The sequence below is a fragment of the Wolffia australiana genome, chromosome 12 (genome assembly GCF_029677425.1).
Source record: "Wolffia australiana isolate 7733 chromosome 12, ASM2967742v1".
NCBI lineage: Eukaryota > Viridiplantae > Streptophyta > Magnoliopsida > Alismatales > Araceae > Wolffia > Wolffia australiana.
In genome coordinates this window covers 3408280-3435248 of record NC_135846.1, presented here as the reverse complement: position 1 = coordinate 3435248, position 26969 = coordinate 3408280, and the positions used below count along the sequence as shown (strand labels likewise).

The 26969-nt window shown below is 38.3% G+C and overlaps 1 protein-coding gene across 1 annotated transcript; it reads left to right on the top strand.

Moving 5' to 3' along the window:
• The first annotated feature begins 22195 nt into the window (after window positions 1-22195).
• LOC144710311 (ferric reduction oxidase 2-like) lies at window positions 22196-26367 on the top strand. Its single transcript, XM_078584048.1, has 8 exons — window positions 22196-22468; window positions 22892-22988; window positions 23069-23260; window positions 23541-23775; window positions 24033-24360; window positions 24542-24782; window positions 25334-25989; window positions 26082-26367. Exons 1-8 carry the CDS (start codon window positions 22306-22308, stop codon window positions 26219-26221), a joined length of 2052 nt encoding a protein of 683 aa, XP_078440174.1. The 5' UTR covers window positions 22196-22305; the 3' UTR covers window positions 26222-26367.
• Window positions 26368-26969: the final 602 nt, after the last annotated feature.

Here is a 26969-nt window from a genome sequence, read left to right as displayed (position 1 = left end):
CGTAGTACTTATAGATAGTGGATGAGTATGGTTTTGTTGATAGGGAACATATCGCATGGATTTGAAATTATCTGTATAGTTCTTTAAAAATGATTATAATGGATATGTAAAGGACAGATACTAATGATGTGTAACAAAATGGTAAAATGAGAACATGATAATGACTAGGTAATAACGATGAGATGAAGAGGAATAAGATGGGATCCATATATAGATCAAATGAAAGAAAAGATAGTGAATGTATGAAGATAGGTGAGGATGTGATAATAATATGGAGTAAGAATAAAGTAAAGAAGGCCAGGTGGGTAACTTAGACTATGGTTTAATGAGGTGAGATGGATTTTAGAATGAAAATACCAGGATATTTTTCAAAGATCATGATATAGTTATATGGAAAGGGGGGAAAATATGAGTCTTTTTAAATGGATGTGTTGAAGAAAAGTAAAGGTGAGGAAGGAAAATGACCTTTGATCTCTTGGTTTTTATATCCTTCCTTGGAAGGATTGAAAGCCATTCCTGCAATGGAGCCAAAATATCATTCAAAATCTAATGATAACTTGGGCATGGATTGGGTTAGTTATTTCTTGGATCATCCTTTATCCTATTGAGTCTATTTAGGCTCCACCATTGTTAATATGTTGTCTTTATTTCTCTGGGAATGGAGAGGAGCCACAGGGAGAAGGTAGAAGGAAGAAAAGGGCCTGAAACATTGATGGCCTAGTTGGATTTGATTCAGGATGTTCCAATTTTTATATTAAGCTAGATTTTTTTTCATAAAACCCATAAACATTTAGCATGTCTTTTTATGTTCAAAAGACCATATAATCTGATTCTTTAGACCCATGTATCAGTCTACTTAATGACTCCACTGATATAATAATCTATATTCACCTTCCAAGTAAATTTACTATATCGTCGTATCGAACCTCCAGCATATGTGGTGTCAAGCTATACCTCGTTCTCTATAAGAAACAAAGGAGTGTGTATTGACAACTCATAGAACCTTTATGTCATTTTTTATTGTGTATGTGTAGTCTCTCATCTGCTTAACATTCATACGATGACTTATGGTACGTTAAATTTTCAAACCCTAATCCGTCATCTAAGTTAGTACTAATGCATTCAGAAATCACTAGAGAACTATTCTCTCGCATTCCATTGACTTGGCCAATAATCTGTTTGATAATGTATTGCGTTCATGGAGTTTTCTATTATACCAAGGGTCAATCATGCCATCTTGATGACTGTTGTCCTCCCATATTAAGATGGTTTGGAATAGCATGAATATGAGGTCATAGGTCAAAGTCAAGTACAAATGTTTGTTCGCAATATGTCTTTGGTTTATTAGGTCTATGAATCATTTAAACTAGTGCAGCATGAATGTATCATGTTGGTAGTTTGATATAGTACCATTCAATGATTGGCATGGATCAATTCGATCAGTTAGTTTTGCTAAAATGCACCCACTATCTATAGTGTCTCGTCACTAATGGCTAGTGGACTGAGCATACTTATATTAGAAATAATAAAAGTTTTATTACACCCAATACTTCAATGTCCTTTTCACACGCCGTTTGAAAACGAATATTCTCAACACATGCTTAAAGTCTATTGATATCTGTATTATGAATTTATCATAGCTCACATACTGAGATCTTGTATTAGAGGGCTTAGTAAAATTGTGTATTATGCAACACACATACATTATAATTAATAGATTATAAGAATGAGAAATGGATGAGATGCAAATTTTTTTTGAATTTTGATATTCATTGATGTAACACGATGTGTCGGGATTGAGTGGATCATGATACACCACAAGGGACGGGGCAAGAATGCAGGATGCAACGGAATAAAAGATGCAAAAGTTATAAGTCCAACAAGAAGTACAGCATAAACTAACGGATCCAGGGCACAAGACAGAGAACCAACATGAAGGGTCGTGTCACAAATGAGTTCCCAATGATCCGAATGGTTAGCCCGAAGACGGACAGAACAGGGGACGTTCAGCGTCTGTATGCGTCCACGTCCGTTGCCGAGAGTGACACTAATCTGACACCAAAGACAGGAGGTCCTTAATATGAATACGGTGGTTAGTCCTATAGCACGTATCTAAATCTCTCAAGCAAATGGAGTAAGCGAGGATGCTACTGAAAGATGTAACAATACTATAAGGAGAGAGGAGAGGATGTGACCTGTGGGCTCGGCCCCAGGTGTCATGGCGGGACAAGTGGCAGGCGTCGTCCTGATGACAAGAGGTCTGGGGTGGGCCACAAGGGTCCTATACGTGACGTAAAACCGAAGGCCAAACAAGGGGTCAGCCAGGCCCTTAAAGGCATCGTAGTAGGCGACAAGTGCAAACATTAGAATCGAAGGGCCGGTGCAGCAACAGAGTGATCGGCTCGGTGGCGAGGGTGTGGTGGATACAACAGGTGCAAGCCCTAAAGGTGGTAGTCGTGGCACTCGGTGTCACGAACAAACACAACTGGGGAGTCCGAGTGCGTGCAGTGCTGGATGACAATGGCCGGGTATGGAGCCGTTGAAGCCGACAACGACATCAAGTTCGTGCGTTCGCTGAAGAGGAGGTTGGAAGAGTAGTTCACCTGAATGGGACAACCCCTGAGGGTGTCAACATTGATGCCACAGCCAAGTCATGGTCGTTGAGCCGCGACCTAGGGGCGGTGGTGGCTGTAAGGAAGGATTCACACCAGTCCACCGCTGATGGTCCTGCTGAAGTCTCGAAAACATCTGCGACTGTAAGATGCAGAAAGGACGACGAGTCCAGAGATGACAGAGCGACCCAAGTCTTGAGAGAATTGCGATGATGGCTGCCATAAGATTTTGAATGGACGTGGCATGGACTCCGTTGATGCAAATAGCAGGCAATGATCAACGTTCTTGTCGATCTCGTTAGATGAAGAATCCAGTAGGCAGTGTTCAGGCGTTCAGGCGGTGAGCCCTCGTTGGCCACCTTCTCGCTAGTGTTCTCGTTAGTGTTATTGTCAGTATACATTGGAGAACCCAACTCGACATCAACCCCAGGGCGTTCTACCGAGCAGGGCTTGATGATGTTCTCAATGTCCACGACTGTAGTGTCACGTCGCTCACATGGGGGGGAAGAACTCAGCAGGGCGATCGGTGGGAGAAACGCTCACCACTGTATGTGCAAGTCAAAGGCATCACCGGACGTGCAACTCTATGGGTTGCAACAGCTAATGTTGGAACCTGGCTCTCTCACTTCAGCAACTCACACAGAGTAGGGAAGAAGAAGCACTCACTCTCTTGATCTCACACAGAGAAACAAGATGCAAGAACACTTTGAGAGAGAGAGGAACCTTGATGCACACACCATGCAACAACAATGAAACACCAACATATTTATAGACACTCCCCCATAACTGCCTTTGGATCTAAAATCACCATGGCCACACACCTGTCCATGCACTTGGTCTTCCAAGAAACCCAGTCTTTAGCTCCTCAAAATAAGCTACTGCCTCCACATATCCTCATGCCATGTTGACTTAGTCATTCTTGACTTATTAAAAAAAAAACTTACAGACTCCTCAAATAACTGAGTCAAGATTAAGCTAATGCTGCAACTAGCTTGGCAGCGCGTTGGGATTCTCCGACGGATGTGGCGGCCACAGGTGACCGCGGACGTGGATGGCTTGCGATTTTTCCAGTTATTCTTACCTAAACGAGAGAACAAGATGGCCTAGGAGGGTGATGAACGGTAGAGACCCTAGGATAGGAAAAACAAGACATTTTTTTCTTCTCAAAACAACAAGTCTCTAAGTCGATAACCCTCTCCTCCTTTTATAGTAAAAAAAGGGGGAGAGGCCAAACGTGGGCTCTTTTAGGGAGAGGCCAAACGTGGGCTTCCCCCCTAAAAGGTACAAAAAAGCAAAAGACAAAGCAAAACAGGGAAAGGGGGGGGGAGGCCCCTACACACGCAGGAAGGGGCGTCCCTACAGTCAACGGGAATGAGCGAGAGAAGATCAAAATGATGTGAAGAGGGGCCCGTACACGGGGGAAGGCCTCATTAAATCCAAAAGAAAATACAAACACACATAAAACAATGCAAAGACAGTTTCCTCGGACCTGATAGCAAAGACTTGGGTTCTTCATGTCGCCTCGGGCTTCACGACATGGCTGATGACGAGTCTGAACGTGCTTGACTGGATGGTCCTTCATCATTCTTGATGGAAGTTGCCTTTGAAATCTTTCCACTTGTCATTCAGAACCAATCTTTATTTAAAGATACACTCAACCATGATGGATATCACACCCTTTCAAGAACTACTCAGTTCGAGGCTTGGTTGACACTTAGCGACTAAATTTCAAAATATATATGTTCTCACTCATTCTCAAAGCTAGAATAGTTTATTCATAGGTTAGGGATTACCATCTATGAGACAGAGTTCCCAGACATTTTCTCAAATTAAGATGTGCAGCATTATGACCAAGTTGTCTAGTCCAATCTACTAGACGTAGACCAATTATTTTGTTTATAGCTGAACAAGTTCAGTTTTGAGTCCTCGTCCATTGAGATTGTGATATTTTTGGACATGTATTTTCTTTCAATACATGTATTCCATGAAGATAACCTTTTTCTACGAAATACCTTTTGTTCCATGGGAGTGTAAAAGTAGTAACTAATTTGGATATTTGTAAAGTTCATACATCTGTACTTTACTCTAATGTATATGAGTAAGGCCTCATCTGGTGGGCTAACCTATCCATTCTAAAAGTTGGGCTTCCTTTTCTTTCCCAAAATTTTATGAAGTAGAATGTATAGATCTAGTACTTTACAAGTTGAGATGGCATGTAAGGCAACTACAAATAATTCATCCACATTCCTTTTCTTTCCCAAATTCAATTGCACCTCTATGATGAGCCCTTCATCTGAGATGTATGTGGATGAATTATTTGAGTCATTATAATATTATACTTCATAGAATATGTGAGTTACATACTCAAGCATTCTTCTATTTGATCTCATCCAAACCTTTTTATTTTGATTCTGGTAGGAAGATATATAATCATCATGAATTGGCTCTAAATGGTCATCGACATGTTCTCCATTTTCCAGATTGGAGACTGGTGGGGAGCGAAAGGGGACCCCCCCTTCCCTTAATGAGATAAAACTTCCTTTATATTATTTTTATTTTTATTTTTCATTTCTTTCTTTTAATAGTTTTCAGTTTTTTTATTGTAATCCCAAACGTCTCAAGGGAGAAGGTTTTAAAAGCCCCCTCCCTTGACGTGAACTGTTGGTGAATTTTGAATAGAGTAAGTCTTCATCTTCACCCTGTGGGCTTCGTCGTCGTGTGGACGGCCACGCGCCCGCGCTGCCCCTGTCACCACCCGCACTGTCGTCCGTGTCGCCTGCCGCCACCTCGTTTGTGCCAAGCTCTCCTTCTCTCATCTGTGACGAGCTGTTGCCATCATCACCGTCATTCTGCCATCTGCATTCTGCTTCCTCGTCCTCTGGTCACCACCTTTGCTGTCTGCTGCCTGTCCTGCATCAAAGACCCAGTCACTTTACCCATAACATATGACTGGTAGCTAGTATATGATTGAAAATCCAATCAACTAAAGATCCGTCACGTGTATCTTACCATATTTACTTTAGTGAATGTTCTACAAGCTCAGAAAGACGAGTCTAAGTCTCACAGTTTTTGCTTTTGATGGAAGAAATGTAAAATTCAGATAATGGAAGGAAATATCGAATATGTATATTGACTAAGTATTTATGCTAACGGACATTAATGATGATGCGACTGATAGGCTGAAGCGAGAACCATTCTCTGATTAGATAAAAGCTCCTTGCCAACTCAATCATCCCTAACACATAGTTAAAGGCAGAAGATCCCTCAACTTTGTGAGCCCTGAATAGACTGCTTAGATTTTTCATCCATAAGTCCTATTGTACTCGTAAAAAAACTATATAGTGTTTCATGCCCTTAAATTTGATGTATATATGCGATCTCAATTGCAAATAGTTCATTGAGGGTACATAACAATGAATCAGATCATCTCTTTAACTTTAACTCCCTAGGAGATGCAGAACTACAGATCATAATTGAACGACCATTCTGATGTCAATTAAGTGCATGAAATGAGGTTGAAATGCAAATGCAAATGTGATGATACTATTTGCTGAGAAGTGTAGTTCGTCCTCGTCGCATACTGATGACCACTAAGTCACTCTGGTAGGGAGCTAGAAATGCCAGTAGGCTCTGTATGACCTGGCATCTGGGTTGAAGACCAACATTGCGAGCACGGATATTTTTACTAGAGTGTTCACCCTCGATCGTACCACTCAAAGGAACAACCGTATCTACCTCTATCCTAAGCCCGTCGGTAAAGGCACACTCGATAGGTTTTGATGAAAATAAAACAACGTTTAAAGAGGCAGTTGTGAGGGCACTTGTGGAACCAAAACCCAATCACTTGTAACAATAGTAATGGGAGTGGGGCATACACTCCATTGATATTGACATCATTAAAGGACGGTTGTGCAATGTCGGCGATCTGGGGACTGGGCTCAACGAGTCCCAACAGTCGAGGACACAAACTGTGTTTGGGGAGCTTGGGGTACGGATCAGGTTTGTAATGCTCACTGTCAAATCACTGGTTGTGTCAATGCACGATGAAGGTGGCTCGACAATGATACGATGGTGGTAATGTGGACGGTCACGATTATGGCATGGGCACTAGTGGTTGCGTGAATATTGGTGATCGCATGAACAGCGGCGATGGTGCAAATGGTAGTGTGAGTGATTCCGTGATAGGTTGATGTCGACACCCCTCGGGTGGTGTAGTGGACCTCACAAGGACTCGAGCATCGATGATGAAAGGCTCTCAACCTAGGCATCGGTGGTAGGCTCCTTGAGGGACAGTTGGGTTGAGGACTACATGACCGAAGATGTGGGGAATCTCTGGAAGACAGTAATCTCCAACGCAAACTATGCCTCATAGACGGTGGGATTCTAGCTGGCAGGGAGACGGTGTGGCCTGACCTACCTCATTGGGAGTCTGGATGGCGGTCAGTCCTCCTAGATGTCACAAAATTACAACTCAGGCATTCAAACAAAACCCTTAAAAAATAAAAAACTTTAAGACCTCCCTAGAAGAAAGAGGTCCACACATGAGCCCAAACAAGATGAGCCCTAACACATTGGCCCAAATAAATGAAAAGAGGTCATAAAAACACGAACAAAGATAAGTTCAAACTCTGGGGGCCTATTGCCTATGCCAAATATTCAATGGCCGCGTCTTCTACCTCGGCCCTATCGCCTCAAGCTAGTTGAGACCGATCTTTGGAGCTAGATGGTCTTCATTATTACGTGAGTCCTATTAGTGACATGTAATGTCAGTTGCACATGAAAATCATTCATACAAACAATGTTAACTTCCTTGGAGACTATTATTGAGTTTGCAATAACGTTGGGAAGTATTGAATTATCAAATGGATTTGCATCAAATATGTAATGTATCAGGTTAATTTACAAGAATTAGTTATATATAATTATATCAATGAAGACTGGGAAAGTATTTGAAGATGTTATGTTCATCACTTGGGTCTCAGCAAAATGTCTCATTGCATACTTTTCTGTTGCGTATAATTATTGGAAATTGTCATTTTAAAAGTGGTGATAAGATTTCAAATAGTTTATATTAAAACCTAGAATATCTCTAACTAAAAATACTACATGGATAAACACCCATCTCACGAGACTTGCAAGTTTTTGGGTCCCAATGATCACGTGGCCTTGAGTATGCCCCACCAACCATTGAGTTTGACTTAAGCAGTACCTTCCTTACTGCATAGGAACATATTTTCAGGCAACCCTAGAGTACACTCGAAACTACTTGGTTACCTACCTGTCATTTTGTCACAAACCAAACATAAATATATAGTTGCAGGCTTGAACTTTTCATTCTTTCCATATGCCTTGGATTCTAACTTAATGGTTTTAATTTTGGACTATAATTTCAATAAGAGCATCACATATTACATTTGTTTTCATTTAAGGGATATCTATATTGCATAAGTCTCATGTCTGGTGGAAGCTTGTAGCTATATATTTTTAATCATTCATAGTCCATGGATCCTACATTAGTTTTTCGCACCATCCAAAATCTTATTTATTATTCATTCATACTCCATGGATCCTACATTAAATCTTCAATCCATCTCACGTCACACAAGCAGAAAATGAAAATTATAAATCACATAAGGAAATGAAATGTCAAAGCAAAAGTGAATCACATTAAACCACTGCTACATTCTACTTTTGGCTCTTGTTGAGTGGGATCAAAATTTTTAAAGCACCTGAATAGTTAAAAATGGTTTTAATTGGATGAAGTTTTAATAAAAACTAGAAAAATATTCATGTGATTCAATCTATGAAATTGTTTAATCCAATAAAAAAAAATTGATAAAGTTTGCATCACACAGATGATTGAAAATGAAAGATTAAGTCACTTCATTGAATTTCAACTCAGAATTTTACTTTGTAACATTCACCAAACCAATGAATTAAACTTAATTGAGGATTAAGTTGCAAACATAAATTTACAGAAAATTTACATTCATAAACTAGAGAGATAAAGGTTACTACTTATTCTATTATGACACATTTGGAGACACTATATAATTAATATCAAGTTTGAAAAATAAAGGTTATAAAAATGAATAAATTTATAATATATTTCGAATTCAACAAACTAAGGAAACCATCAACTCAACTGTAGAGATATGAAGTCGTAGTTCAACGCCCAAATTTTGAAGGTCAAACAAAAATGTAATCGTGAATCAAAGGTTTGAGCAGTCAAATATCAGCATAATTGATATTATTATATCAAGAGAAAGAGAATTAAAAGAAGGGTCCATTTAGACCAAGACCTCAATATTTGGTTGCAAAAGAAAGGAAACATCTCTCCTGGAAGTAACAAAATATTTGCATGGACATAAGAGAAAAAAGAAGCTAAGATTCAATTGAAATATTATATCTTTCATAATATAAATGTGAATGTTTCTCATTCTAAAACAATGGAAATAAATTATATATTTTCGATCCACAGCCCCTAAAAAAGTAGGGCTTTAATTCAGGCCCTAGAAAATAGGCCTTACATCACCTGATTCACCTTTTGACTGTTATGTCACGTTGGCAACAAATATTCCTTTTCCTTTTACAGATTAATGAGAGGTTTATGCAAAGATGATAGACCCAAAACAATGATGCAAATACATTGATTGATGACCAATGAAACATGAATTCAGCATGTATGTGAAGACAATGTCAAAATACTAATTGAAAACAGAACTATTAAAGTTGTGGAAGTGTAGATAAGGTTAAGAGTTCATATTGGTAAGAAATACCTTTTCTTGGCAACCTACTGGCCACCATGTGACATGTAGGTTATATGAAGGGATCCCATAGCTCATCTCGGCCGCTGAAAGGCTTCCACGTTAGAGCATCCACCCCATCTGGTGTCATAGGCCCATATACAATGTAAAATGGAGAGCTTACCCTAGGTCACTTTTAATCATCCTACCACGGTAGGATGGAATTTGAATAACTTTTTCCTGCAACGATCGATGGTTGTTCCTATATACCGAACCATATGCAGAAATAGATAAAACAAAGATGATGTACTCCTTAAAAAGTTATCTTCATCAGTTCGGTTGATCCTCAACTATCAAGGCTTGACTTTGGGTCAATAGTACCCATTTAATCGACACAGATTTTATTTTTTGCTCATATTTGTCACCTCAGTTAACTCGAAACTAGGGCTTTTTCCCTTAGCCATTCCAAAACTCTACATATGATTTTTTATGATTCTCCTTATATATCTTATCATTGGCTCCACTTTCTTACATGTCCATATAAATATAACACATAATGAAGATCGTTAAATAATCATAATACTAATAATAGTAAACATGGGATGGGGAATTTTTTTACATTGTCGTGCAAGGGCATCCCTTAATTTGATTGCATTACACACTCCCACCTGTCTGTAAAAAATACAGGACAAGTAACTAAATGATCCACTATGTGGAAACAAATTTTCATGCACCAAGTCATCATTTCATTGCAGTTTTTTCCGACCACATTATTATGCCTGAAGGCATCCTCTAAGCAAAATAATTATTTAATTTTAAGATTATAAACAAATGACTCATTTCATGTGTTTTCACCATTTTCTAATTTAAACCTCCCTATATCCAAATTCCTAACATTTTGAGCTTAATAACCTGCATATATAATCTGTTTAACATAAGTAAAATTGTGATTCAGAACATATTATCCCACTATATTGATAATTTTACATACTGTCAAATCTGTTTTGTGAAAGCTTATTCAGACATCATGTGATCAAGTTTATATGAATATATAAACACGAAGTTTACTAAATTACTATAGATGGATTCTTGGTTTTATTGTTTGATAATAGTGTAAATAGTTGAATTTATAAATATAATGCGTTGAATTGAGACATAGTATTTGAGGGGAATCACATACCATTTCTTCACATGAAAAGTATACACGAAAAGAGATGGATTCATGGCATTCATTTGTCACTTTGATTGCAAGAATAAATCAGAGAATATCAACAAAGTCATTCATGTACATACACTTAATTCATGCATTAAATTTCATAATTATTCAATTATATTTATAAATTTAATTTCCACGATTAATCTTGGTAGACTTCAGTTATTGTCGATTTGTATTGTGTATTAATTTAATAGTCAAGAATCTGAAGATTTGAAAATGAAATGATAGGAAATACATTTCTTACCTGGTTTGATCTACCATGTAGGAGAGTGAGTTTAGAACACAGACTCAGAAATATTGGGACCTAATACCAATATTTCGGCTAAATTAGGTTGGATTACCCAGATGAATATGAAAGCATGGGGAACTGGAGAGTGTGTGCAGAGGCATATATGTGATCTAATCAAATAAAGAAGGGGTATTTGTATATATTTGTATATATCACCATTTTATTCTCTAAGTTCCATTTTTTACCATCCCTTGGTATGGGTTTATGGGTGGGGGCAATTCTTGACCAAAATAGACTACATGGGTCTTCATAAAATGGATTGGGTGAGCAAATAAGAATGGAATCTTACCACTAATGTCTTTTAAGATAATGAGTATCGGGTGCACTATGAATTCACAACAAAGAAACATTCTAGCGTACAACATGGACAACAGTGGACATGTAATACCCTATTATATTTTCAAGTTACCATACATTCCTTAAAAAATTAATAAATGATTATTAAATAGGAAAGACTGGGACACAAAATGATTATCAAATATGAAAGACTAGGGCACAAAATGTTACATGCAAATACCGATGCTCAAAAAAATAAATCAGGCATTTCATTGTATAAATAACTTTAAAAGTTTGGAAAAAAACATACAATATTATTAACATACAAGGTTTTTTGGTGACCTTATCTTGAATTTGAGTTTAATTTCAAACACCATAGGAGTTAAATTATATGTTTAAAAATGATTATATTTTTAAAGTTATTTTACTGGATGCTCTATCAACAAGTTTTGAAAAAACTTCATGAAATCACTAGATCAATAGCAAAAAAGGTCTTCTAATGTAAGAAAGTGCTATGAAAACCAGCATAGACTTGATTTATTGTCAAAACACTGAGTGACATACTATTATCAATCTAGGTTATCTTTATAGGATAAATGTAGGTAGCGGAATTTAAAAAAAGGTCACCAAATAACCTTTATAATATTGTATGTTAATAATATTGTATGTTTTTCCCAAAAGTTTAAAGTTATTTATACAATGAAAGGCCCTGATTTATGTTTTTGAGCCTCAGTGTTCGCGTGTAACATTTTGTGTCCCAGTCTTTCATATTTGATATGGCTTTTGCGTCAGTCTTCCCTTAGCATAGAAACAGCTATCAGACATGTTGAATCTACAAATTACAACTGAATGTATTACCTTGATCGCTTTACGCAGATTTGATTTAAATGCCAAACCCCATTATATTATGAAACATAAACATTGATGCCTTCCTAGAATATAAAACATAAATGCTATCTGATATGCTTCAGGAATATTCATACACAGATTGGTTATTGATGGGTATTTGGAAGTAATTTGATGCTGAGAGAGAGTTACTAGTATTTGCCACCATTTTCTCATGGGGAAACAAGCAGAAAATGCGCTCACCAACCATGACTTATGCTATTGTAGTAACTCTCTATTCTGCACCTTGAAGGACATACCGCAACGAGCACACAAAAGCCATTGCATTGAGATCAATGACATCGTAATTGTACACACATGGTGTGCCCTCACCCCCGATTGACCACTTGATCAGCACATAGGATGAAGCAATAATGGGCCAGGGGTGTATGAGAACCACATCGGCACAATCTACTGGTCAGAATATCTGCAATGGCAAATGACACAAGTGACCATGAAACCTTGTTCAATAAGCTTGAATGCCTTCAGGGAGAACAACCGCCTGCTGTCATCTGAGGATAACTTTGCAACAGGACAACATACCTCTACTGTATGTCATTGTTTCTCATGGGCGTGAACTATTGGGGTTTGTTAATAACAAGGAAGCGTATGCTTAATTTTTTACTCAAAACTCATGGATAATTAAACCTTTACACGAATAAAATCCCCCTAGGGTAACATCAAGTGCATGAACCGAATAGGTCTATGAATTGGACTATTCAGTCATAGCCATGTCATACGTTCGGGGATTAAAGAAAAGTGAAGTATATTTTACCATTTGTTCCTCTGGATTTCATCTATTTTATAATTATTAGTTTTATCATTTATACAAAAATAATTAATCAACCTTAAATGTATTATTTTTTGATTGATTTAAAATATCTAATTATCTTTGCTACTTAAGATGGTGTCTATTTTGTTCCATCAAATTGTTAATATTTTACATGGTACTAGAAGGTCGGAAGGAGAAGTGTGATAAGCTTAAAATGGAAGCCCTGGTAAACTTCACGGTAACTCTAACTGTGCCAAGGTAGCAGAATTCCTTGTCACATTTTATATTGAACTAGATTATTACTAGGTACTTTATTTTATTTCCAAGGTCCTAAAAATTAAGCTATTTTATGTAGGTAGGTACTTGTAAAAGCAAACTGCTCGTGATAAAGAATATTCTACATAGTAGATATTATTAGATAATCATAATATGTTCAGTAATTCTAAAGTGTAGTACATATAATTTTGATCCACTCCGAATCCCATACTGGTCAACCACTAAAACAATATGAATGAATAATTGACTTATTCATTGAGGTTTTAATTCATATATATAATAATATTTATTTACCATGTAGGGGAGCATTAGTGGAAGATTTAAGTATAAAAGGTTTTCAATAAAGTAAAACACTGTATGCATGGAAAATGTTCCTTACTACCTCTGGTTTATGACTGAAAACAGAATAATCAGTCATATACATGCCTCTTTATTGGATATTCTCTGTTAAAAAGTTTTATTTATTGTCATATGTATAGGTGTGTTATTGTGAATTCTAAATCTGAGTTTCAGCTTTTGAGTACCATATTATTAAAGTCATTGAAATTACATCCACAGAAGGTCTGAGTTATTGTTGGGTGTAGAGTATTCGTATCCGAAAAATGTGTACTTTTTACCTGCCTCCAAGACATTAGTTACAAATATTTCATTAATGTCGAACGATTTAAATATTATGGAGAGAATTAAATAATAATATTCCACAATTATTTGAAGGTACTAATAGAGGTTGATTTTATGGATTACTTAATTAAGTTGTGAATCACTTCACATGGATTTTGAAAACTGGTTCTTAGTCCCTTATTGAGTGCTCCAAAAAAATTTCACTTGAAAAAAAAATAGTAAGTTTTATTATAATGGAAAGAGAGTAATTGAAGGACAATCATTTATTGAAAAAATATTTCAAAATTTTGAATAATAAAGATACACTATATCAGTCATAAAAGCTAGACCTGAAATATGTGTGACCTTCAAACTAACAACAAGCTATACTTCCAAATGTGCTTCACTTTCAACTGGTTATTGAAGAATCTAGTGACTTAAAGGATCTATTCACCAGTTTTTTGAAGCATCTAAGCATAATAATATTTGTTTTATCTATTATGATTTTCGTAAATATGATTTTTTTACTGCCCTTACTTTATAGCAAGTCGTATGAGCCTCATAGTTTCAGTGATGTCTCTATTATATGATATTTTTTATTGCATGAAGGTTTGAACCATTTCTGGTGATTCATTCATTTGTATCAACATTTTTTTTATTATGTCATGTGATGAACAATGTTTGTTGGTCAGTCTGGGTTGAAACGCTGTTTCAATTTCTTATCAATGTACCTATTGCTATCATTAATTTTGGGTAAACTTATAATATATCAATCTTCATAAAAAGTATTACAATACAGCTTCTCTGATCATCCATTTATATGTCTCTTGTTATTTTAATTGCTAAAGATTCCAACTCATCATCATAAATCTCAATGCATCTACATTTTGATAAGTTACATTTACTTAAATTTCTATGTCATAGTTAAAAATATCATCATCAATATTCATATATGTCATCTTGACCCAATTTTTTTAATATATTGTATCCACCAGAAAATATTTTAATCAATATCCATAATAATGAAATTCCCATCAATGTTTGCCCGCCTTAATCTCCGATGAAATATATTAAATTATTTCTGGAAATTATAGCATTTCATTATCTAACCTTTATCATGAAATGCCATATTGCCTACACACTTTGTTGATAATATTGCACTTATGATTCTGCCATCATTGATAGAGCATTTTCAATATACTCGAACTACTTGTTTATCGTTTTGCAAATCTATATTTGAATGGTATTTTCATATTTGCGCTCAGATTTTTTTTCTCCTCAATGCTCATTGTTGATTAACCTGTTTATTTTAACTATAACATGTTGAATATTTCAGTGAAACTTAATTAACTAGGTCTAAGTTCACTTGGCCTAGTCAAACCAGTCTAGGTCAACCCCATTTTATTCCAAAGTCGTATTAGTCAATATAATTGAAGTCAACTGAAGTAAATGGATATTGTCAACAGGAAATTCAGTCAAAGGTTAAATTAGTCAAAAGTCAACCAATAAAGGTTTAAGAATAAATCAAAAAGGTCAACCTAATCAAAAGATAGGTGTATGTCAAAATCAAAGGTACAGTAAAATCAATCCTATCTAAGTAAGTTGACAATGTGATTCACATGTTTACTTCTCGCTAGTTAAGTCATATGTTAAATTCAATCTAGAAGTTAGATACACACTCTTTATCATTTCTTGAGACACTAAGGGTGGGAGAATCCATGCGAAGCAAAGTCAACTGAGAACAAGAGATTGTACCTGAGTTGTGAAGTATGGGCCAATATGGAATCTTAGTAAGGAGGTCACCCTATTGGACTTAGGCTGAGGAGAATAGATAAAGACCATAGTGGGTAGGGATATGGAACAATCGTGAGGTGAAGGGATTAGCCGTGTAGCATTCTCTATGTTCTGTATCAAGGCACACTTCCAACCTATTATCGGGTATACAAATTAGGATTCCTCTGTCAGTTTTGAGGAGATATAGGTGCCCCAAACAGGGATAAAACATGTCCACTATGAGATTAAGGGGTGAGTGATAAATGAAAACCTTATTAGAAGTGAATACATATAACTAATAATGGTAAAACTTATTAACCCTCTCTTAGTTACATGCATCTGTTAAAATTTTAACTTATTTTCAAAAAAGCTGGAGTATACTTCAAAAAGTCTCAATTGCATATTGTACTTATTCTGAAAAATACTTTTAATGTGTTCTAACTTCTCGCTCATAGGGTTCTCTTTGATATGATGATGCAATAAAATGATCGGCATAACAATCTTGTACATAAGTAGATCCAGAAGATGGAGTCATCGAATTTCCGCACAAATGATATCATAGAGTATATGTCATCTGAAATATTCAAAGAATATAACTGGTCAATCATTTAAATGGTTATATAAGTAGAAAAATTACCTATCTTTTGTGATGATGTGAATAATAGGTAGAGTGAAAGTAGTGATATGTGAGTCACCATTTTTGAAAACTAAAAAAAGAGTTGTGAAAAATTTTCTGGAAGATTATTCTTTACTCAGAGAGTATGTAACGTGTGGTCAATATGTCACAAGCATGGTTTTCAGTTTTTTGGAATTTCCCATAATGAGTAACTGTTAGTATTAAATAAGTTTTTTAATCAGCATTCAACCAGACCGTAATACTTGTCATAGCCGGGTTTTCACAAAGTGCAAAGACCACACTAATGGACTAAACTAATATTACTTTATCGCATCATTTTTGCTCCAGCCTCTATAAATAAGATATCTCAACATTAGCTATTTGAATATTACAATAGTTATCCTAAGTATAATCTTAAAAGTTATAAAGTAATTACATAATTTATGGGAAAATTAAAGCATGACAACTTCAGTGACCAAAAAGCACAGTTTATTTCTTTGATCAAGCATTGTGGGTTGGCACAATTGTGTTTAGCACAATACAACCCACGTTTTATTAACATACAAAACTGAAAATACTTGAACCAAATCTGGATAGAGAATCTGATCAATGAAAGGGAAGAGCAAGGTACAACATAAGATGAGGGAGTGATACATAGTTTGATTAATGATGTCAGCCATATGGTTACAAAGTCTCATAGTTCACAGCTGTAGATAGTGCTTTGATGAAAATTTACAAGTTTAGAAAATAAAGAACCAAAATCATAGTTAGAAAAATTCACCCAAAATCATAAGGCATAGTTTGCTAATTTAAGCACTCCTTTGGAGATTTTCTTATCCATATACTGGAACTTTATATTGGATGCCACTTGACTAGAAAAGATTAACAGGTAATGGAACTTGTTTGAGAGTGTCACACTATGGTTCTTCCTTTCTTAGATCATCATTCTCCGCACTTAAACTAAATAATATCTAGCCTGTACAAGAAATATCACAAAATTCACTACTTGATGTAAAACATTCACAAATACTGTGAATATTCCTTTACTATAATATATGTGTAAAGAGCATATAAAAAAGATAAGCGTGAGTGGCACGCCTTAATATTCTATGTATGCTAAAGATAAGCCTCAAGATTATCTAGGACATCAATAGACTTCAAACCAAAGGTGGATCTTAAAATGAACCATAGATAATCACATTGCCTTTAACCAGATCAAATCCAGAGGTCTTCTGCCACATGATTTTCATATCATTGGATCCACTCTTCTCTCCTTTGTAGTCTGCCACCATAAAATTAAAGTGGAGTTTCTAGTCTTACCAGAAACGCAACCGGAGGACACTAAAAATAACTCAAATCTGTATTAAAAATATATTTTCACCCTATTTATACTCTCTACGAACTATTCATAAAAGTTATTTAAATGTTTTCATTAAGGTCCCTTTGCCTGGAAATACTCATAAAAATCCCAAAACTGGGAGTAGAGCCTCCAATTTCCATGAAGGTGTATCAGTTTAATAAACCAGTTTAGTGGTCCAATAAGTTTTGTCAGATATAATTAATCACAATGTGTCCATAAAGATTTTACTTTTGAAGGGCCCACTTAAACAAACAGATGGTTTAGATTCAAATCCGCGGGGTGCAAAGCTGACGAGGCCTATGACCCTGATTGCTATGAAAATTTAATGGGCTGTGAAGTTTCATACTTGTGGCTATAACTAAAACGAATTTTCAAATCAATCATTAAATCCATGATTTCATATTACTATACTTAAAATTTGGTCTATGTTTGCCTTTTTCTTACATCCAGCATAGAGGGAAGTTATCTAGCAGAAATTTTATTTCACAATATTTTAAGCTTTTTTACTATTTTTGTTTTTTTAACTTTTCATCCTGTCTCTAGTATGATCGATTTGAATTGTAAAAAAAATGGGTATGGTTAATTAATAACCATTATCCACAAGTTGGCTTCCTGAATCTTTTGCAAGACGCACCATTGTAGCATCATAATTTAAAATGCTATAAATCACCAAATACTAAATACAGTGTACTTTTTAGATGCGTGGGAAAAACAACGAGATGGAAAAATAAATCAATCTATGCACAAATAGATAAACAAAACATAATCTCTATTCTGAGAACATGCAAAAATTAGAAAACTCCCACCCAAATGAGATAAATTTATTTGTCAAGATGAAAAAATTATTAAATATCCTCCTACCTATATAAGCATTAAATTGAGATGCAATATATGGATTTTGGAGAGATGCTGAAGAACAAATGTTTGCCTTTATTTGTTTCCAACTCCTAATACTCTAAAGAATCTGAAAATAAATGAATTGCAGACAATGAACGTACTTAAGATTTTTTTAAGCAAGATGTTATTGTAGAAACACCATGTAGTCCACTTGTTCCATATTGTTACAGAAACACATAAGTACATATGATAATGATTTTTCCCAAGTCATTAATAAATACCTGGATCATTTTTAATATTTTTTACAAACTTTTCTACGATTAACATAAAATTCCTTTAATGGTAGGAACACCATGCATTCCATATTCTGCTAAAATATTTTAAAAATGTGTGCATGCCTTGTTGAAACCATGTCATAATTAGATTGTCCGACAATGGTAGTAAAGTTTCCTTAGAAAATATTCCTGAAACACACAGATGCGTAGGATAAGTGATTTTCTTTAAATCTTTCAATGGAAAACATATTTTTTTGGACGTAGGACCTGTCATTCTGTAACTAGAGTAGTCAGATGGTTGAATATGCAATAGAATATATTTTTTGAAGATGTTTTAGTAAAAATGTAACATTTTTTTGAGAGATGATGTATTGGTAGCTCATCTTAAGACAATATAAGATAATTGAACTGTTGTAACTACATGGTGCTCAAAATTATTGAGTAGAACTAGGGAACCTACAGAATAGTAACATCAGATAATATTAGTGATAGCCGAAAAATGAAACGGCTTAAAGTTAATATTTATAAATGAACAAAATACTACAATATGCACGTTTAGTTGATTATACTAAAACTATTGATTGTGGTGCTTTATGATAATTTTGGCATTTGGAAAAAAAATAGATTGCTTGATTTGGTTAAAAGCTATAATTTGTATTTTATTTTGAGATGTTATTGAAGGGATCAGTCCATACAAGCTTATTTATTAATTATTGTTTAGAAGAATTATTAATGTACATAGAAATAACATGGTTGGAATACGGATTTATTTATTTTAGTTATGATATTACATGGGTGTTTCAAGGTATTGTGAGGCCCAAGAAAACAAGGATCATTATGATGTTAAAAATCTTGCATGGAATTGTGATTAATACATGAAATCTAATTTTATCATGAAAAAATATCATCATCCTTTCTTCATTGGATTCTGAAAAATTTAATAGGTCAAAATCAATCATGGTTTCTACATGGCTTTTTAGGGCACAGTCATTTAAAATTTCATATTAAATATAAAGAAACAATGCTGTTACTTATGCTTCGGGAAGCTTTTGATTTACGCCACAGCCTTTCTAGCTTCTACAGTGCTCCATATACAATTTAAATCAACAGGTTTACTATGTGTTGCTTACATAAAATTCATATAAAATAATTGTACAGTTATGATTTATGTACTCAGTGATGTAATATTGACTGTCAGATATGCCCTTAATCTTGGTATTGTATAGTTATGATTTATTTACTTAGTGATGTAATATTGACTGTCAATCTGTGCTCTTTACTAGTGTAGAATTCCAGTAGTCTGACTGGCCCTAAATAGAGAAGTAGGACATAGTGTTAGGCCCCTAACTAGGCAGCATTCCCTGCCCAGAGGCCTACGTGCTTATTGGGAGGGCGTGTGCGTGTTTTTGGCTCACGACATTAAAGGACTAAGTCATTATGGGTAGTGATGCCCAAATACCTGATCTTTCAGGCCATTGCCCCTGTACGTGGTGATGCACTGCAGACGGTGCACGTGCCCGTCCACGCCCAAGGCGGGACGCATCAGGTACGGCCGCGTGTGCTGGGCGCGTGGGCTGATCGGTGTGTGCGCGCGCATCAAGCGCCACACGTCAACGCCAAGCGCCAACGCCAAGCGCCAACGCCAAGCGCCACGCACAGGCACCAATGCTACGCGCAGGCGCCAAGCGCGGCGCGGGAGCAGGAAGTGCTGCGCGCGGGTGCGGGATGCACAAGATGGGCGGCATGCTGCAGATGCAACACACGGAGTTCTACGGGGCGCCGCAGCGCCCACGCGGGCAGGGCGCACATTGTGTGTGTGGGGTGTGGGGCCGGGAGATATCCCGCCAAGAGACTAAGGCATGTGGCGCACTGAGAGTGCCGAGATGGCACAAAGGGCGCGTAGCGCTCCTGCGGTTAGTGCAGGGTGCGCAGCGCCCAGCTCGGGGGCTTCAGATGCGACGGCGTCGCGCAGACTGCGCGCGAGGGTGTAGACATGGGTGCTGGTGGCGTGTCTGATCGTCAAGGCAGGGGTGGCGTGTGTGATCGCCACGCCTGCGGGCGCGCGGCGCCTAGTCCGGTGCACTTGTGTAGCGGCAGAGCGGGTGAGCGTGCGCGAAGCGGCGGACTTGAGGCGATGTATCGACACTACCTCGGCGCAAAGCACCTTGTCTCATTCCTTTTATCACCCCTCATCTTCCCCCATGTAATGATCGCAACGATGATGTATTGTTTCATGATATTAATGAAATGACCCTATTCCCTGACGGGGCTGCGTCCCCACCATCTCCTCTAATCCCTTCTATGCAATCTTATGCATTTTGCAAAGCTTCCATTGCAAGAGATCAAGGCTGCTCAGTGTTTTGCCCTGAACATTGAGGCCGGCACACGCCAAATTCAAGCAAGAGACTTAGTTTGGGATTTGACCGTGTGACACATAGGCTTACAACAGTTTCTTAGCTAGACCTGGGCCATCCATCAGGTCGCAACTAATCAGCCAGAACTAAAAAGATACCCTCTCTTAATATGACACACACAACAGTTGTTATGTAGCAAGGAGCAGTAGGATTTATCTTATGTCATGAAACATATTAAGTGACGTACGGAGGCGACAAGACTCAGATAAGAGGAATATGGATCAATAATCAACACACACTTAATAGGAACTAAAAAATAAGATTCAACCGTCTTAACGGAAAAAAGTTGAGAAAACGCGATCTACGTCTAGAGATAAAAGAACTGTATTCTGCTGCTATTTTTACATACGGATGTAGCATAATTTTTCTACCTTAACTGGAGCATTTCTATGGCCTCTCTTTATTTCTACTTTCCTATTTTGTTCAACTTTTACCCTCCTTACCACATAATATAATGTTTAGTTCAATTGGATTTGGATACTAGTCCTATTGCCGTTTTCCTTCAAAAGATCCAGCAGAATTCAAGAAGAAGACTAAACAGTGAAGACACTATTGGAGATAAACAGAGAGATAGGAGGGGAGGAGAAAGACAGACAGGAAGAAAGAGAAAAAGAGACGAGTCGAAGTTGGGATTGTTGTATTTCCACCAAGTGATTACGTTTCGTGTACGTTAGTGTTCATAATAGATAATGTAAGTTGTAATTGAAAGGATTCGAACGTATCCTTCCATTGTTTTATATTTAGATGTGATCCTGTCCATGCATATGTTGGCTATCTGCAATTGAATTCTAGCCATCTATCTTTCATCGTGTTCTATAGTTGATCGTACATTAAATCTTGGCCATCAGTCCGTTTAAACGAATCTATGGTACGTTTCAATTAATTACAACTCTAGTGTTGTTTAAAGTCCAAGTGGTGGACATTGGTGAGGACGTGGCCGAGATTCTCAGTTGAACTCCTCAATACCTCGTGTTTTTTCTCAAAGAGCCACGCACTTCACTCAAGCCACCACGAGTACGGAACGTGTAGGGCGCATGGTTCATCTGTCGGCCCTCCTTTCGCTATTATACGAGTACAAAATAACGTCTCGCATGCCCGTAGAGGACAAAGCACTCAATACAAAGAAAGTCAATGCCTATTATATTGTTTCATGTCGCTGCCAGAAGCATATTGGGCGGCTTCATATAGTGACCGTCAGATGCAACAAGTACAACCATTGAGTCAAGGGGCATGGCCTCATGCTGCTTTCTTTCTCTTTCTTTCTCTTTCTTTCTGTATAATTCAATTAGGGTTGGCTATAAAAGCCATGCAAGTAGATAGCAGGCTGCATTCTCAGGTGAAGAGGAGAAAGAAAGAAGATGGGTTCATGGCTGAGCGCTGCGGGGTTGGTGCGTATGCTTTCGGCTGCCATATTCCTGGGTCTCGTTGCCGTGTGGATGATTGTGCCTACAAAACGATATAGAGAAGAATGGCGGCCCAAGCTCCGTGCCGACACCAATTCCACCTTCTACCAAACTCAAGGTCGTTGGATTCCTCTGTCATTCTCTTTCATTCCTTCTCCCATTCTTTCCCCATTTATTTCCACTCATGGGTCCTTTATCTCCGTCTATCTCATTCTTCTTTCCTCCTTATTCTCCCATATCATTCTTTTCTTTCTTTCTCTTTTGCCCTATTTTTTTTTCTATTTTTTCTTTCACCGTCTTACTCGTCTCCATCTCGTTCTCCTTTTCTTTATTATCTCTCTCTTTTCACTCCCCTTCTCTCATTGTCGACATGTCTTCGATCTCTGCCTATCAAACAGCATTCTCTCTTTCTCTCCCTATCTGTCTGCTTCCTCTCTCTCTCCTCTCTCTCTCTCTCTCTCTCTCTCTCTGTCAACCTCACGGTTTGAAATTGGCCTGGCACTTCTCACCTCGGAACCTTCCTCGTTTCGCATTTTCTCAGGGGCAAACATCATTCTGTTCACCGTCTCCGTCTTCGTCATCTCCATCCTCGGATGCATCTACGCGATTCTGCAGAGGAGCAGCAGCCAGAACCAGAGGTACGTCGGAGAAATTGAACAAACTTCTGTATTTTTTCAATGGTTCGAGTAAATATTTCAACACTATTCTCGAGAATCAGGAAAAGGGTCAAGGGCGGTAACTTCTGGAAGAGACCGGCGCTTACGACTGGCCCACTTGGAACCATCTCTTGGACGGAGTTGGCCTATTTCACTATGTTCATTGCTCTCCTCGTCTGGCACTTCTCTGTCTACATGTCCACCAGTATCTCGCTGATAACACCCAAATCATTGGCAAAAAGTGGGGAGAGAAGGTGAGTAACTCTCTTGCCCAGATTTTATTCTCTCGCTCTCCATCCTTGAAACCCTGTCAAGAGTTCCTTAGTTTAACTGTCCTTTACGTCTGTCACTTCTCCTAAACTAATTGAGCGAAGTGCGGAAGGCGCTACTCTCCGTCCCTATTGGACAGGGGGTCTATTCTCCATTTTCTGTTTCTTCCATTTGTGCCTCTCCGGAAGCTTTTAATCACGTAAATGCGTAGCATTAGTGAGTTTCAAGACCGTCTAACTAAACCTTTGTTGCTTGTTCTGGCAGGTGGGAGGCCAAGCTGGAGGCGACGGCGTTCCGTTTCGCCTTTGTCGGGCAATTGGTCGTGGCCTTCCTCTTCATCCCCGTTACGAGATTCTCGTCTATCCTGCCGCTCACAGGACTTACCTCGGAAAGCAGCATCAAGTACCACATTTGGCTGGGCCACATCTGCATGCTCTCCTTCACTATACACAGCTTACTTTACATCGTATACTGGGCATACACTGACAACATTTCTGAGGTATACAAAAGCTTCTAAATCGCTTTCCATTACTACAACTTCTTGGGTTCTTCTTCTTGTTACTATTCTTTCATTGGATCTTTTCCTCTTTTGTCTTCTAAATACCTGAATTCTTATTGGCTCGTTCTTCTTTTTCTTACCTTATTTCTTCTTATTCTTGTTACTACATTTTTTTCTTGTCGGGTTCTTCTTCTTCTCCTCGTTTGCATTCGCTTTTGAGCTCCCTCTTACCATGTTCCATAAATCTATAAGTGCAGATGCTAGCATGGGCGAGGACTGGCATAGCCAATGTCGCCGGGGAGTTGGCTTTGGTGTTTGGGTTGGTACTTTGGGCGACCACTCTACAGAGAGTCCGAAGAAAGATGTTCGAGCTCTTCTTCTACACGCATCATCTATACACGCTCTTCCTTTTCTTTTATCTTCTTCACGTGGGAATAGGATACTTCTTCCTTATCCTCCCCGGACTGTTCCTCTTCATGATCGACCGCTTCCTGAGATTCCTCCAATCTCGAAGCCGGGTCCGTCTGGTCTCTGCACGACTTCTTCTCGGAGACACTGTTGAGCTCAACTTCGCGAAGAGCCCCAGTAAGTCTTCTTCGAATTTCACTCTTTATTATTTTGCACTTTGCTAGTCATCAACAGAGGAAAAAGTTTCTTACTCCTCTCCAGCTTATTAGAGAGACTCATATCTTCACTTCATCTTCCCCGTCGATGCGCAAGTACGCTTTATACTGATTTCTTGCAAGACTAATGTTTCTTCTGATAGGTCTGCAGTACAACCCTCTGAGCATGGTTTTCGTCAACGTTCCCTCCGTCTCTAAGCTTCAATGGCACCCCTTCACCGTAGCATCCAACAGCAGTCTGGAGCCGGATACGCTGAGCGTCGTCATAAAGAAGGAAGGTTCGTGGACTCAGAAGCTCCACCATATTCTCGACTCTGGGTCGCTGGATCGGCTAGAGGTCGCCCTAGAAGGCCCTTACGGTCCCGTCTCAAACAGCTTCTCCAGGTTTGACGGCGGGGTTCAGCATCTAATATGATATTTAGCTTACGTTACTCTAAATATTTTAACCAACTTTAAAGATATTATTTTACCTAAGGTAGGTAAAAAAAACACCAAGAGCTCTCATTACGCATCAAACGAGGTTCCCCGTTTACTTTTATCACTGCATGAAGATTCGATTTCTCACAGATAATCGGAGTTTAATAGCTGCCTTTCATATTCATCAAAATTCTGGATGTTTCATCATAAATGCATTGATATTTGACTTATTTATTTTATGGCCATGTAGTAGATGCAACTAGTTTAACCCGTCTTAAAATTCCAAGGACATTCATAGCAAAATGAGTACTCTAAGTCTTACAACTCCCACCAGACATTCGATAATTTGTATTTTTATACGATTATACGGTAGAAGGATACACCAAGTCAGATAAGCCAAACCCTAGAACATTATATCGAAACCAGAAGAATAATCAAATATCGCATACTTAAATGAAAATAACAAATACTGCTTTGATTAGACGGAAAGCTTGACCGTCAGATTTATTTTTTATCAGCTATGATTCACTTGTGCTGATCAGCGGCGGTAGCGGCATCGTCCCCTTCATCTCTATCATCCGAGAGTACATCTTTCTAAGCTCATCAACACCGGATTTCACACCGCCGAAGATCCACCTCATCTGCTCCTTCAAGACCTCGGCAGACCTGTCGATGCTCGATCTCCTTCTCCCCATCTCAGGCGCCGTTTCCGATCTCTCCCGCCTTAACCTTCGTGTGGACGCCTTCGTCACCAGGGAGAAGACCCCGGTCAATAACAGTCAAAGCATCCGCGCACTCTGGTTCAAGCCCCACCCCTCTGAGGAGCCATTGGTGCCTGTGTTGGGCCGCCACGGATGGGCCACTTTAGGAGCCATCATCGTCTTCTCCTTCGGTGCTTTCATCGGACTCTACGGGCTCATGAACAGCAACTATCAAAATGGATCGACCTCCGCGAAGGCCCTTCTCAGCCTTCTCATTATCTGTGGTGCAATCGCCGTGACGTCGACTATCGCGTTTCTTTTGACCAAACAGCGCTACACGAGCGACACAAGAAAGGTGCAAATCGCTGTAGCACCGTCGCCCAATCTCGGCGAGCATGAGCTGGAGAGCGTGCCGCAAGAGTCATTGGCTCAGTCGACTGTTGTGAGTTATGGCGAGAGGCCTGACCTCAAAAGTAAGTTAGCTCTTATTGACCATTCACTGGGCTTTGTTTAGCTTATTAGTTGGATGTTTTTCTCATAAACTTTCCTGAATTGGGTGATGCAGAGATTTTGCTGGAAAAGAAGGCGGCGACCGTGGGCGTACTGGTGAGTGGCCCCAAAGAGATGCGCCGGCAAGTAGCTATAATCTGCTCCTCTACCCTTGGACACAATCTTCACTACGAGTCGATGAGCTTCAGCTGGTGAGGAACAAGAGCCACTATGATGATTTGCTGCTGCCCCTCCTGCTGTTGTTGCCCTGCCTATGATTTTCTGGACTTCGTCTAAGTTGTTCTCTACTTATGGCGCATGTGTATTATGAAAAATAAATGAAGATGATGATTGACAAAGTACGAGAAGGGTGTACCTGTCATCACATTTTCCTTCAACTTTAAAAACTGAGATTGAAGAAAACTTACCTTCACAACACATAAGATACAATTGTTCTCTTCTGAGATGAGTCTCAAGAGGCGATGGAAGAGAACGATAAAGTGACGGCGTGCTGTAAGTGCTCATCCCCGTTGAAGGAAGGAGTATGAACAGGTTTTAATTCAGCGGGTCCCAAGTAAGCCCAGATAAGTTACTTATACGGTTTTTATATTCCCGAAATCAGAGGACAGCCGAACTGTTACTAATTCAAAACATCAATGAACAAGTGCTTTAAAGCATGTCCAGTTCATCATCCAGCCCACCATCTCTGCATCTCGCTCGACCGAAGTGTGGATTCCCTCCATCCTGGGATTTGGGAGAAGCTTTAAAAAATAAAGTGTTAACAATCCCTTCGTAATGATGTCAGTAGTTTCCTGATCTATTTATAAGAATCTACCTCACAATCGGGTCTACCTTCTCAACATCCCCTCTCTAGCGAAGTGTCGATTCCCTTCGTCCTGAGCTTGTGAAGAAGCTTTAAATATTGAACTGTTAACAATCAGTCGGTGAATATGTCAGCAAAATT

Coding starts and splice junctions, on each gene's coding strand:
- LOC144710311 (XM_078584048.1), top strand. CDS start 22,306: ATGGGTTCATGGCTGAGCGCTGCGGGGTTGGTGCGTATGCTTTCGGCT. Junction 23,261..23,540: donor GCAAAAAGTGGGGAGAGAAG/GTGAGTAACTCT, acceptor TTGTTCTGGCAG/GTGGGAGGCCAAGCTGGAGG. Junction 23,776..24,032: donor ACACTGACAACATTTCTGAG/GTATACAAAAGC, acceptor CTATAAGTGCAG/ATGCTAGCATGGGCGAGGAC.